The sequence below is a fragment of the Schistocerca americana genome, unplaced genomic scaffold (genome assembly GCF_021461395.2).
Source record: "Schistocerca americana isolate TAMUIC-IGC-003095 unplaced genomic scaffold, iqSchAmer2.1 HiC_scaffold_1391, whole genome shotgun sequence".
In the NCBI taxonomy this organism is placed as follows: Eukaryota; Metazoa; Arthropoda; class Insecta; order Orthoptera; family Acrididae; genus Schistocerca; species Schistocerca americana.
In genome coordinates this window covers 17,477-30,961 of record NW_025725472.1, presented here as the reverse complement: position 1 = coordinate 30,961, position 13,485 = coordinate 17,477, and the positions used below count along the sequence as shown (strand labels likewise).

The window sequence follows — 13,485 nt, the reverse complement described above, 5'->3', positions numbered from 1 at the left end:
GGGCTGCTGCTTGATGTTCCTGCCCACATAAAATGCAGCACAGAAGATGCAGTCGTTACTTCTGACAAATTAGGACAAGCTTAAGACAGGTCTATATTAATATGTACTATGGGTCGCACAGGACAGATCTTGCACATTTTCCTTTTATGGATATGACTTGTAAGACAAAGTACTGGAAGGAGAAGTGGCATAAAAACATACTAGAATGATTTGGAGGAAGGGTGAATGTCAGAATTCCTCTTTCAGAGAGGTACAATGGATTTTATGGGGGGGGGGGGGGGGGGGGTGTAATTCCTGATGCAGGGTATGATAAAAAGTATCCAAAATTCTCACAGAGGGTGTATTTCTGCTGTTTCTATCCTAGATAATATTAGATAGTAATAATGATGTGGTTCATTTTTATAACTGTTTAGTGGGACCAGGTATTTGGGAGGCAATCTGGAGGCCTTTGGTATACTGGGAATATGAGTGTTCATCACTGAAAATGCATTGTGCATAGGTGGCAAATTGTACTGAACTGATTTTTTTGTATGAAGGGCTGCAAAGTCATACTTTGGCCCATGGAAGGGTTGATGATCATGTCACAGTGTGTGCCATTGAGTGCGACATGATTTGTTTCAATTACTGCTTCACAGCATCCTCATAACATCAGCTTCTCTGAATGTAGGTGGGAACTGACCCATTAACACAGCTTACAAATCTTTATTTGCACTGCTCTGTCCCTAGTCTCTCTTTCCCCTTTATCCTCTCTCCTGCCCACAACCTCTCTTCCCTGTCTCTTGCGCCACAGCCTCTCTAGGCCTTTACCTCTGCCAAATTTGTCTCACCTGCTCTGTTCGATGTTATTAAGTCCTCACTCCAGTTGAGCCATAATATTGGGACAGTGTGCAACCCCCCCCCCCCCCCCACCTCTCTCTCTCTCTCTCTCTCTCTCTCTCTCTCTCTCTCTCTCTCTCTCTCTCTCTTTCTGTGTGTGTGTGTGTGTGTGTGTGTGTGTGTGTGTGTGTGTGTGTCATGGCAAATGTTTGTTTTAGTCAGACCATGCAGTAACCCCCAGTTAAGGTCTATCCATCATGCATTATTAACAGATCATTGATGTAAATTCCATTTTTAGTGTGTAGTGTGTGTACCATGGTATAGTGATTTTAAATACTAAATAACATTTACATCAATAATATGAAGGAGTGTGTTATGTGCATGTTAGTAGCAGACTACATCCTGAGTTTCGCTTTTGTAGTCTGCTGTAGTATCAGATGAGCCTGCTGAGCCTGTAAAGGAAAACCACATAACAGATGTAACAGTCTCAGAAGTAGCAGCTGCCCCAGTCTCACCCACTCCACAACAGGAAGAACAGGTGAGGACAGCGACATCCAACTTCATTATATGTCTTGCAAGGTTACTTGTAATAGTATAGATAATGGGAAAACTTTATTTACACTATAACATTTTCTTTAGAATGAGAAAGTTAATTTCTAGTAAGAGTTTTCTATAACTGAAAGAAATATCAAGACTGTAGGAAAAGATAGATTCTTACATACTGTAAAGATAACATGCTAAGTTGCAGACAGCCACAATTAAGACACTTACATGTAAGCTTTTGGCCACAGGCTTCTTCAGAAAAAGAGAAACACACACCATTCAGTCACACAAGCAATCCCACCTCATGCACATGTGACTGCTGACTCCAGCAGCTCAGGCCAGAATGCAGCTATCACTGTAAAGAAATTACTTTAAATTACCCGTTTTCATACTTCTGTAATGTTGTACAATGTACAGAGAGACTATGAAAACGATGTTCAGAGTTTCTCGTATTGTCTGCCCATCACTAAACAATATTTGTTCCATGAAATTTGTTAGTTTTGAGATACATAATTATTACTTAATATTTTAAACCTTTATGTGCTTTCTTTCTTCATTTTTAAGTACGGCTTTTGAAGTGTGTCAGTTTCAGTAATTCCTCAAGAAACAGACCCAGTAAACTTGGGTTTTAGAGTTGTTGGTTTATTCCTCACAAGACATCATGGCACAGTGTTAAACCGTCCGAGTTATCTGGATACTTCCCACTGACACCAACCTATCAGAACTCCGGAGATGAGAACTTGCCCTTCAATATATCATCCCTTCCCGTTACCCACCAGGCCTCAACCTCTGCTAATTTCAAGTTGCCGCCGCTCATACCTCACCTGTCATTCAACATCATCTTTGCCTCTGTACTTCCGCCTCGACTGACATCTCTGCCCAAACTCATTGCCTTTACATATGTCTGCTTGTGTCCGTATATGTGCAGGTGGATGTGCGTGTGTGCGCGTGCGCGCGCGCGCGTGTGTGTGTGTGTGTGTGTGTGTGTGTGTGTGTGTGTGTGTGTGTGTGTGTGTGTGTGTGAATGTATACCTGTCCCTTTTTCCCCCGAAGGTAAGTCATTCCCCTCCCGGGATTGGAATGACTCCTTACCCTCTCCCTTAAAACCCACATCCTTTTGTCTTTCCCTCTCCTTCCCTCTTTCCTGATGAAGCAACCATGGGTTGCGAAAGCTTGAAATTTGTGTGTGTGTTTGTGTTTGTTTTTGTCCCTATCAACATACCAACGCTTTTGTTTGGTAAGTTGCAGCATCTTTGTTTTTAGATATATTTTTCCCACGTGGAGTGTTTCCCTCTATTCACAAATAGACTGTTGTTGTTGTTGTTGTTGTCTTCAGTCCTGAGACTAGTTTGATACAGCTCTCTATGCTACTCTATCCTGTGCAAGCTTCTTCATCTCCCAGTACTTACTGCAACCTACATCCTTCTGAATCTGCTTAGTGTATTCATCTCTTGGTCTCCCTCTACGATTTTTACCTTCCACGCTGCCCTCCAATGCTAAATTTGTGATCCCTTGATGCCTCAGAACATGTCCTACCAACCGATCCCTTCTTCTTGTCAAGTTGTGCCACAAACTCCTCTTCTCCCCAATTCTATTCAATACCTCCTCATTAGTTATGTGATCTACCCATATAATCTTCAGCATTCTTCTATAGCACCACATTTCGAAAGCTTCTATTCTCTTCTTGTCCAAACTATTTATCGTCCATGTTTCACTTCCATACATGGCTACACTCCATACGAATACTTTCAGAAATGACTTCCTGACACTTAAATCAATACTGAATGTTAACAAATTTCTCTTCTTCAGAAATCCTTTCCTTGCCATTGCCAGTCTACATTTTACATCCTCCCTACTTCGACCATCATCAGTTATTTTGCTCCCCAAATAGCAAAACTCCTTTACTACTTTAAGTGTCTCATTTCCTAATCTAATTCCCTCAGCATCACCCAACTTAATTTGACTACATTCCATTATTCTCGTTTTGCTTTTGTTGATGTTCATCTTACATCCTTCTTTCAAGACATTGTCCATTCCGTTCAACTGCTCTTGCAAGTCCTTTGCTGTCTCTGACAGAATTACAATGTCATCAGCAAACCTCAACATTTTTATTTCTTCTCCATGGACTTTAATACCTACTCTGAATTTTTCTTTAGTTTCGTTTACTGCTTGCTCAGTATACAGATTGAATAACATTGGGGAGAGGCTACAACCCTGTCGCACTCCCTTACCAACCGCTGCTTCCCTTTCATGCCCCCTCGACTCCTATAACTGCCATCTGGTTTCTGTACAAATTGTAAATAGCCTTTCGCTCCCTGTATTTTACCCCTGCCACCTTTAGAATTTGAAAGAGAGTATTCCAGTCAACATTGTCAAAAGCTTTCTCTAAGTCTACAAATGCTAGAAATGTAGGTTTGCCTTTCCTTAATCTATTTTCTAAGATAAGTCGTAGGGTCAGTATTGCCTCACGTGTTCCAACATTTCTATGGAATCCAAACTGATCTTCGCCGAGGTCGGCTTCTACCAGTTTTTCCATTCATCTGTAAAGAATTCGCGTTAGTATTTTGCAGCTGTGACTTATTAAACTGATAGTTCGGTAATTTTCACATCTGTCAACACCTGCTTTCATTTTCATAATATTGTCCTCAAGTACATCGCCTTGTATAGACCCTCTATATACTCCTTCCAACTTTCTGCTTTCCCTTCTTTGCTTAGAACTGGGTTTCCATCTGAGCTCTTGATATTGATACAAGTGGCTCTCTTTTATCCAAATGTCTCTTTAATTTTCCTGTAGGCAGTATCCATCTTACCCCTAGTGAGATAAGCCTCTACATCCTTACATTTGTCCTCTAGCCATCCCTGCTTAGCTATTTACCACTTCCTGTTGATCTCATTTTTGAGACATTTGTATTCCCTTTTGCCTTCTTCATTTACTGTGTTTTTATATTTTCTCCTTTCATCAATTAAATTCAATATTTCTTCTGTTACCCAGGGATTTCTACTAGCCCTCGTCTTTTTACCTACTTGATCCTCTGCTGCCTTCACTACTTCATCCCTCAGAGCTACCCATTCTTCTTCTACTGTATTTCTTTCCCCCATTCCTGTCAATTGTTCCCTTATGCTCTCCCTGAAACTGTGCAACCTCTGGTTTAGTCAGTTTATCCAGGTCCCATCTCCTTAAATTCCCACCTTTTTGCAGTTTCTTCAGTTTTAATCTACAGTTCATAACCAATAGATTGTGGTCAGAGTCCACATCTGCCCCTGGAAATGTCTTACAATTTAAAACCTGGTTCCTAAATCTCTGTCTTACCATTATATAATCGATCTGATACCTTCTAGTATCTCCAGGCTTCTTCAATGTATACAACCTTCTTTCATGATTCTTGAACCAAGTGTTAGCTATGATTAAGCTATGCTCTGTGCAAAATTCTACCAGGCGACTTCCTCTTTCATTTCTTACTCTCAATCCATATTCACCTACTACATTTCCTTCTCTCCCTTTTCCTACTATTGAATTGCAGTCAATCATGACTATTAAATTTCCGTCTCCCTTCACTATCTGAATAATTTCTTTTATCTCATCATACATATCATCAATTTCTTCATCATCTGCAGAGCTAGTTGGCATATGAACTTGTACTACTGTAGTAGGCATGGGCTTCGTGTCTATCTTGGCCACAATAATGCGTTCACTTTGCTGTTGGTAGTAGCTTACCCGCACTCCTATTTTTTTATTCATTATTAAACCTACTCCTGCATTACCCCTATTTGATTTTGTATTTATAACCCTGTATTCACCTGACCAAAAGTCTTGTTCCTCCTGCCACCGAACTTCACTAATTCCCACTATATCTAACTTTAACCTATCCATTTCCCTTTTTAAATTTTCTAACCTACCTGACCGATTAAGGGATCTGACATTCCACGCTCCGATCCGTAGAACGCTAGTTTTCTTTCTCCTGATAACGACGTCCTCTTGAGTAGTCCCCGCCCGGAGATCCGAATGGGGGACTATTTTACCTCCGGAATATTTTACCCAAGAGGACGCCATCATCATTTAACCATACAGTAAAGCTGCATGCCATCGGGAAAAATTACGGCTGTAGTTTCCCCTTGCTTTCAGCCATTCGCAGTACCAGCACAGCAAGACCGTTTTGGTTAGTGTTGCAAGGCCAGATCAGTCAATCATCCAGACTGTTGTCCCTGCAACTACTGAAAAGGCTGCTGCCCCTCTTCAGGAACCACACGTTTGTCTGGCCTCTCAACAGATACCCCTCCATTGTGGTTGCAGCTACGGTACGGCCATCTGTATCGCTGAGGCACGCAAGCCTCCCCACCAACGGCAAGGTCCATGGTCCATGGGGGTAGACTGTTAGAGTACTGAATTTTACATTCTGAAAAATTACACAATCTTTGTAGTAAATAAATTTCCAAATAAATCTAAATTCCAGGCTTTAAATTTGCACATAAAAATTCCATATGATGGGTACAAAAAGAAAGTCCATCAAATTGATATTCTTTGCTGGGGACTACATTTTTCTTATCAACACTCGGAACACATTAGATTTTAACAGACATTTTAAGTATTTCTTGAAGGAATAGACAGATCCCCATAATAACTTTCCTGAAATTCTTCCTCTGAATTATGCTCTTGTTAGATAGCCATATTGTGATGACTGGCTAATGTAAAACCATCGTCTTTTTCATTTATTTCTTGATCTACATCACTGACACCTTCATCCTGAGACCAACTAACAATTTTGTCAACCTCGGGAAAGTTCTATACGGTACCCTATTGAAGAAAACAGGTAGTTCACGTGTTACCTATCAGTAACACGTGTCAGCAATATAATGCAAGCGACAACAAAACATCATAGGCTTGGCAATTTAAGGAGGGTAGGGGGAGTATAGAGGCATTCCACCACAACTGGCCTTGGAGAGCGGGTTTGAAAATTTTCACGCGGTCTTAGAGACCACACTTCATGAGTTAAGGGGTCTCATTTCTTTTGCCTGGACTGAGAAAACAATATGCTGGGCCCTACTACCTATTTTATTTGTGGTGAATCTGTTTCGTATGGAGAGAGATCAATAGTGACGAACGGCCTGGAAACTCTGATACGCGTCAGTAAGGAACGGAAGGGTGGGGCTCATAATATTCTACAGAATGCTGGACTGATTGAAGTGCATAAGGTATGTCGACATGAATATATTAAGGAACGTAGTATAAGGAAACTAACTAATCAGAATGTTGCACGAGCAGATGATAAAAGTTTGAGATCCTCTTCCTCTCATCCATTCAATTTCAAAAAAGACTGTTTCATGTATGCTGAAAAGTGTGACATACAGGCCAAAAAAAAAAAAAAACCCACTCCACAAACGCCATGGAGTGTTTGAAGTTCACTCTTTAACTGTGAGACATATGCTGCTTGAGAAAGCAGAGAAACGCAATTGTGATTTCTGTAGAAAGGTTTCCAAATGCATCAACAGTGTTTTGTAACTGCAGAAGCCCATTATCATCAAGATTGCTGTGCTAAATTAGTGTCAAACCCCTCTTCTGTTCGAAAAAGAGGCATCCCTCAAGATACCAATTTTGATGCCGCTTTTTAAGAATTATGCAGATTTATAGATAGTTCAGAGGAATGTCAATTTTCGCTGCTTGATTTGCTGCAGAAGGTTAATGAATGTCTCCCAGAAGGAGACACAATGACTATAAAAACTCTGAAAAATAAACTGACTGAACACTTCAGTGATGGGATCTTGTTTGCCACAATGCCAAAAAATCCCCCCAGTTGTATGCTTTCGTGGCAGTGGCCGCAAACTTTTCAATCGGTGATACAATGAATGAGCTGTTAATGAAAAAGATGAGAGAAAGAGGATAGTAGAAGGAGCAGCAGCTATCATCTGTGAAGATATAAGAATGACTCCTTACAGTATTGCCAATTATCCAGATACCAGTGACTTGATAGAGAATGCTGAAGTTATGGTTCCTGCCACTTTACGTGAATTTATGAAGGGTGTGGTTGTGTCAAAAAAGAAAGGTAGTGAACAGTCCCCTTTAAAAAAATGTACAGCATTATCCCATGCAATTGTGTCAGCTACCAGGTCTCGTTCATTTATCTTCCCATTGCAACTTGGTCTTGCAGTGTACTTGTTTTGTAAAGTGGTATCAAAAACCATTGTTGAAATTGTCTCGAATTTGGGTTTCTGCTCTTTATATAGCACTGTGACCTTATTTGAGGATTCTGCCATTGTTCTGGAAACAAAATATTTCAAATGATTCATTCTCACAGTTCGTTTTCGATAATGCTGACTTCAATATTGCAACAATGACAGGCAAAGGTACAATCCATGCTATGCGTAGAGTCAGGTGTGAGACTCCAGGGAAAGCAATAGAACATCAGAAAGTAATGAAACTGTGTGTCATGTTGAGCTCTACTGAAACACCGAATGCCCAAAAGATTAGTCTGCTAGCATTACAAAAGCAGAATAGAGTTGCAATTCAAGGAATTGTTGTGCAAAATGTCGACTCAGAACAATCATTGACTAAAGCAACAGCACCTACCAATCACGAGTTTACTTGGATGATTGGAAAGTTTTTACAGCTTTCTATTCCTTCATGTCAAAGTTTTATGGAGAAAATCACAACCGGAGAACCTTACACATAATGAAATGTATTAGCACTTAGATTCAACAACCGGCCCACAGATTATAGCACTATTTTAACTACTTTAACTTACGCCATCATGGAGAGTAAGAAGACCACACAGCAAACATGTATCATGACATTTGATCAACCGCTCTATGAGAAAGCTAAGATATAGTTACAGTGGAGGCTAATGGAGGGAATGAGCTGTTCACTAATGTAGTTATTCAATTAGGAGGCTTTCACTTGATGTCTTTTCTAGGAGCAATAGGATTTTTAATGAGAGACAGTGAACTTTTGGACACTGTAGATGCTGCAGCTTCTGTTCCCCATATACTTTCTGGTCGTGCATACACGAGGGCAATTCAGGCTCACTCTGCAGTCATGTGTGCTCTTTCCATAATAATACTGGAGGAAATGGCAGTCATGGAGCAGGAGAAGCAACATATTCAAGATTGTTTTCATTATATGAGCGGAAACAGTGATTTGGAAAAAGATCAAGTGACTGAAAAACTGAAAAATAAATTTGAGAATGTCATTTGTACCTCTAGGACGTGGAAAAACTGAAAGGAACCATGAAACCTGTGGAGTTCAATAAATTCACCAAGGACAGGTCTTTCACGGTTCAGCACTATAATAAGTATTGGTATGTAGTATGGACTGACATGACAATAGAACAACGGCTTACGAAGAACCTAAAGAGTGTTGGAGGTGTTTCGCATGGAAGAGGTTTCACCGATAGTGTGTTGAACCGGTGGATTTGTAGTATACTAATGGCCAATCACATATGTGAAGCTATGGAACAGTTCTGCTATTTACATTCGGTTTCGAGTGAGCAACATGTCATACTGAGGAGTGGGAGGATAGAAACTGATGATAAAATTCCCAGAAGATTTCAGCTATGGTTACAACAAGACACTCCATTTGCTTATAAGGAGCAATTGTATTCATTAGGATCTGGATTAGTAGCTTCTCAGGAAGTAAACTGCTTCAAAGCTGTGTCTGTTGGTGAAGAAGCTCTTCGAACAATAGTTACTTTCTCGCCAAAATTTGGTTCTCTGAAGCTTAAACGATCCAGCATGGTTAGGACAATGTACATGTCAGCTGTTAGGCTTGGATATATAAACTGAAGTAGATACAACTCGTTTATTTCAGAGAATACTGTGCACATTTCATTCAACTGATGATTTAAAGAATTGCTTCACATACAAATTATCAAGTGTACCAGAGGAAAACAAAAAAGTCGTTCCTGTACAATCTTTTCAATCAAATACCTGAAAGGAATATTGATAATAATGAATCGAAGTTCTTTGTTATAGATGGAGGGTTTCTTATCTACCATGTCGTGTGGCCCGAGAATAGAACTTTTGGTGACGTTTATAAAACCTTAATAGCATATATTCAGAGACATTATGAAGATGGTGTTGCAGTTGTATTTGACGGATATTCAGAAAGCTCTCTAAACATAAAAACTATTGAACGCCAAAGGCAAATGATGAAGCGGACCTCATGAGAAATATTCTTTAATGACAAGACGTTATGCATTGAATCAGTCTCTACCTTTCTTGGTAACCTCAGCAATAAGGAAATGTTTATTACACGGCTTGTGCAAAAGCTAGACAGTTTTGGTATTGAAGCCAGGATTGTGGATGATGATGCAAATGTTGAAATTGTTGCAAAAGCAATAAATGTCTTATAATTTTACCAGCAAGTGATTATAGTGGGTCAAGATGTAGACCTTCTTGTGCTACTTATCGCTCTTGCTCCAGATGACACAGACAATCCTAGTGAGGGAAGATAAAGGTAGCATGAGAACAAGGTGTCAGCTTCCAATTATTCAACCGGTATCCCCAACTTCATAATATTCCACAGATATTGAACGATCCTGCTTCCTCTCCTGATACCACTGCAAAAGCAGAAGAGGAATTTATACTCCCTCTCCACACAAAACCAGAGGAGTGTCCTGATGATAATTTAAATGCCAGTTGATGCAAATATTTTAATGTACTTGTGGGTCAGGCAAACAATGCCGTCATACTCTTTCGTTTGCCACCCACTATTGATGCAAGACGTCTACACTCTTACCAAGTTTATCTACAAGTCCAGCTATGGTTGGGGACAACTTGGATCCTAGAAACAGGGGCTGGAGGGAATCAAACTCATCCCACTCTTTGATTCATATGAAACGACTACCTGTTCCAGAGAAAATACTGCTACTGATCTCATGCGACTACACTGAAGACTGCGGAAGAAAGTGTGGATGTGTGAAGGCACACAATGTGCAAAAACTGTCGTGGTCAAAGCTGCACTAATGTGTCTCACAATGATTTGGCAGACGATTTGGATGATGGTTTTATGTAAAAAAAAATTACAAGAATTTGTTTGATAGGTATTGTGGTGCTTTCACTGTCTAGATGCTGTACATATGATTGTAAATATATTACAACAAAAGTAATTGTGGATTAGTTTTACAGTACTTCTTAATTTTCATGAAAAATGATTTTCATTCCAATAATTAAAGTTGCATAAATCTAAGGTAAAAGACTAGAAAGCAAAATTGTTCCATATAGATAAAATTATGTTTTAGAAGAAATTTCACTTTTTTTTACCTACAAATTTTAGCACTCATAAACTAATTGCCTTGCTTAAACATGCATTTGACCTTCTCTGAGTTGAATTTCACCAGAAATATGATCTGTCATATAGATGACTTTCTTAAATAAACCATTTTTCATTAAGTTTTGGAAAAGGAGAATAAATTACATTAATGGATGGTGGAGCGGAAAGCTCCCCTGATAGGAGAGGGAACTTTCCTGTTTTTTTACTTCTTCATCCCCTAAGCGTGTTTTCCCAAAGTTTCAAAACTTTATAAATTTTTTTCCCCCATTTTTCCTAATTTGCGTGGACTATGGAGCACCTGAATCACATTCCCCACTAAGCTCTCAGCTACCTCTCATTGTGCCCTGGAACTACAAATATCCTCCCAACCACTCCCATACTGATATTCTGCCATCCACCCGACCTACACAATATCATTTCCTGCAGCTGTTCCACCCCTGCTTCAAAACCCCTTGCCCTGTGGCTCATATCCGTGCATAGACCCAGGTGTAAGAGCTGTCCCGCACAACATCCCAGTACCAGCTACACCAATCCTGTCACAGACCACTTAATTTCAACCACTATACAGCATCCTAATTAGGCATCACAACCACAAGTAAGCTGTCCGTCCTCTTGAACGGCTACTTCCAAATGTGGGCATGAGACAGCTGGACCTCCCAGTTGGCGAGAATGCAGTGCAGCACAGTGTGCTTGACTCAAGTGACTGCCTCAAGGGCCATACTATTAGAATTATTCCCACCAACATCAGCTTTTCTGAACTACACAGATTGGAATTTTCTTGCAACATATCCTTAATACTTGTAACCCCCTCCCCGACTTCAACCTTTGCTAGTCTTTGTCTCCCACCTGCCTCATCCCCTTCCCTGTTCCAGCTCCAGCCAGGGGGTGCTTGTGTGAATCTGTGTGTTTTTTACTTCAGAAGAAGGCATTTTGACCAAAAGCTAAAATGTATAACAATTTTTTCATTGTGCCTGTCTGTGATTCTATCTCCTCTGTACGGTGAGCTGCAGTCTATCCGTGTTGTAATTAAGCCGTAATGAAACGTATGAGCATCACATACATAATTCTTTGAGTTGAGTTGTGAGTTTCATATTTTCACTCTAGTCTTCCACCATTACCATAAACGAAAAATTGCATCCTGCTGCCAATATTAAAATATTTACTTGTACCAGAAAGAAAAACAGTCCCATTTCATATTGACTACTATGCTGTATAGAATGTTAAATTTGTTATGCCTTTTGCTATATAGTCACTTACACTCTCACACCATTCAAAACTTCAAATATCACTTAAAATTATTACTATAGAGATTGTCTAGATTTTTATTTTCAATGTTAGTCTGTTGTACAGAAGTAGATTGTATAGAGAGAATATGCACAACTGTTGTAAGTTGTCACTGTTTACTAAGAAGGTAATTTAATTCAGTATGACCTTTCCACTTGTTTTTATTAATAACAACATGCACTGTGTAGTGCTTTGTGTGTTTGTGTGTGCATAACCCATTGTTGTGTGTGCTAATAAGAAATCTCTTGTACATCAAGCCTGCAAATGAGAAAACCCTTGGGACTCCAGACTTCACTGCTATGTCTGCTGCAGCTCAGGTAAGCATTCACAATCCATACGAATATCAGATACTCTGCGGAAGAAAGTGAAGTCATAACATGTTTGTTGATTGAATTCTAACTAATGTTTCGCAATGCATTACTTTAAACAGCCCTTTAGAAGTATGATGATATTGTATTTTTTTTAATTTAAATATATGTCAATGTCGTAAATGAGCAAGTTAACTAAAGGCCTCTTCCCACGTTCAACATAAATTTCTACACTGATTGCAAAGACCAGGATGGGAAAGGGGGTCGGAGGGGGGGGGGGGGGGTGATGGCAAGCATGTAAGTTGTTGCATTCTGTGTTCTGAGTACTCATTATAGAAGTCATTATAAAACCTAAATAAATTATCCTTAGTTTTGCGGAATTTTCTTGGCTATAATAAAGTGACATAACTGATTTGTCAGCCCACCTGTAACAGTATCATAAACAATAAACAGCTCAAAAACAGCAACCAATTTGGCAGCAACAACAGCTAATCCTTGATGAGAGGTTACATAAAAAGAAGTGTGTGCAGATCAGGCCAGCTGGCTCCAACGGTTCTGTTGCTTATGTGCGCAGAAGTCATATGGGGGCAAGTGTGTGCCCATCAAAGATTGGCTGCCTGCATAGGGTGTGTTCACACCATGAGGACTACCTGCATACCTGGATGACAGGTGCTAAGCTAGCGGGCGCACATATCGCAGAAATACACTCTGGTGCATGGAGTTCCAGTAAAGCCACAAAAGGAAATTAAATGATGCAAGAGTAGAAATCCTCAGGACAGAGGTAGTTGCAGTACAATGCAAAATAGGCAAAAATGTTGAGAAGCCTGAATTTGGGGAAGGCGGTTATTTAAAGAAATAAATAATCCTTATAAATGTTTGACAGACTTTCCAATTACAGCTATTCTTATCTTGTTCAAATACAAAAATTGACTGGGTGCAAGTAGAATTTGTGCTCTAAGGGTTCCGTGAGAACTTAATTATATATACAGGGTGGTCAGAAACAGTCTAAAAAGCTTGTAAGAGTGTTGCAGGGGAGGTTGTGCTGAGGAATACTTATTAAGAAAAAGTACGATACATTGTGTCATTTCAGAGTTAATTAGCCAGTCAGGTCGTTGCCCACGCAAGTTCAAGCAGCTCACCAGATGCAGTTAGTATCAGTTGTTATCATAGTGTAGATGAAAGCACATGAGACTGCTCATCATTTGGCTCAGGTTCGACTGCCATCCTGTATCCAATTCTTGTATCACACACTTGTTCGGTTTTAGGAAACCA

General features: G+C 39.8%; 1 protein-coding gene across 1 annotated transcript in view; it reads left to right on the top strand.

The window, feature by feature from the left end:
- Positions 1–1,237: 1,237 nt before the first annotated feature.
- The window catches only part of LOC124567739 (intersectin-2-like), a gene marked incomplete at both ends in the record, with an annotated part of 28,126 nt that continues 15,878 nt past the window's right edge, over positions 1,238–13,485 (top strand). Inside the window, 2 exons of the mRNA XM_047131037.1 lie at positions 1,238–1,354; positions 12,163–12,222. Of these exons, the coding sequence (XP_046986993.1) occupies positions 1,238–1,354; positions 12,163–12,222 (177 nt within the window). The remainder of the gene's footprint in view (positions 1,355–12,162; positions 12,223–13,485) is intronic.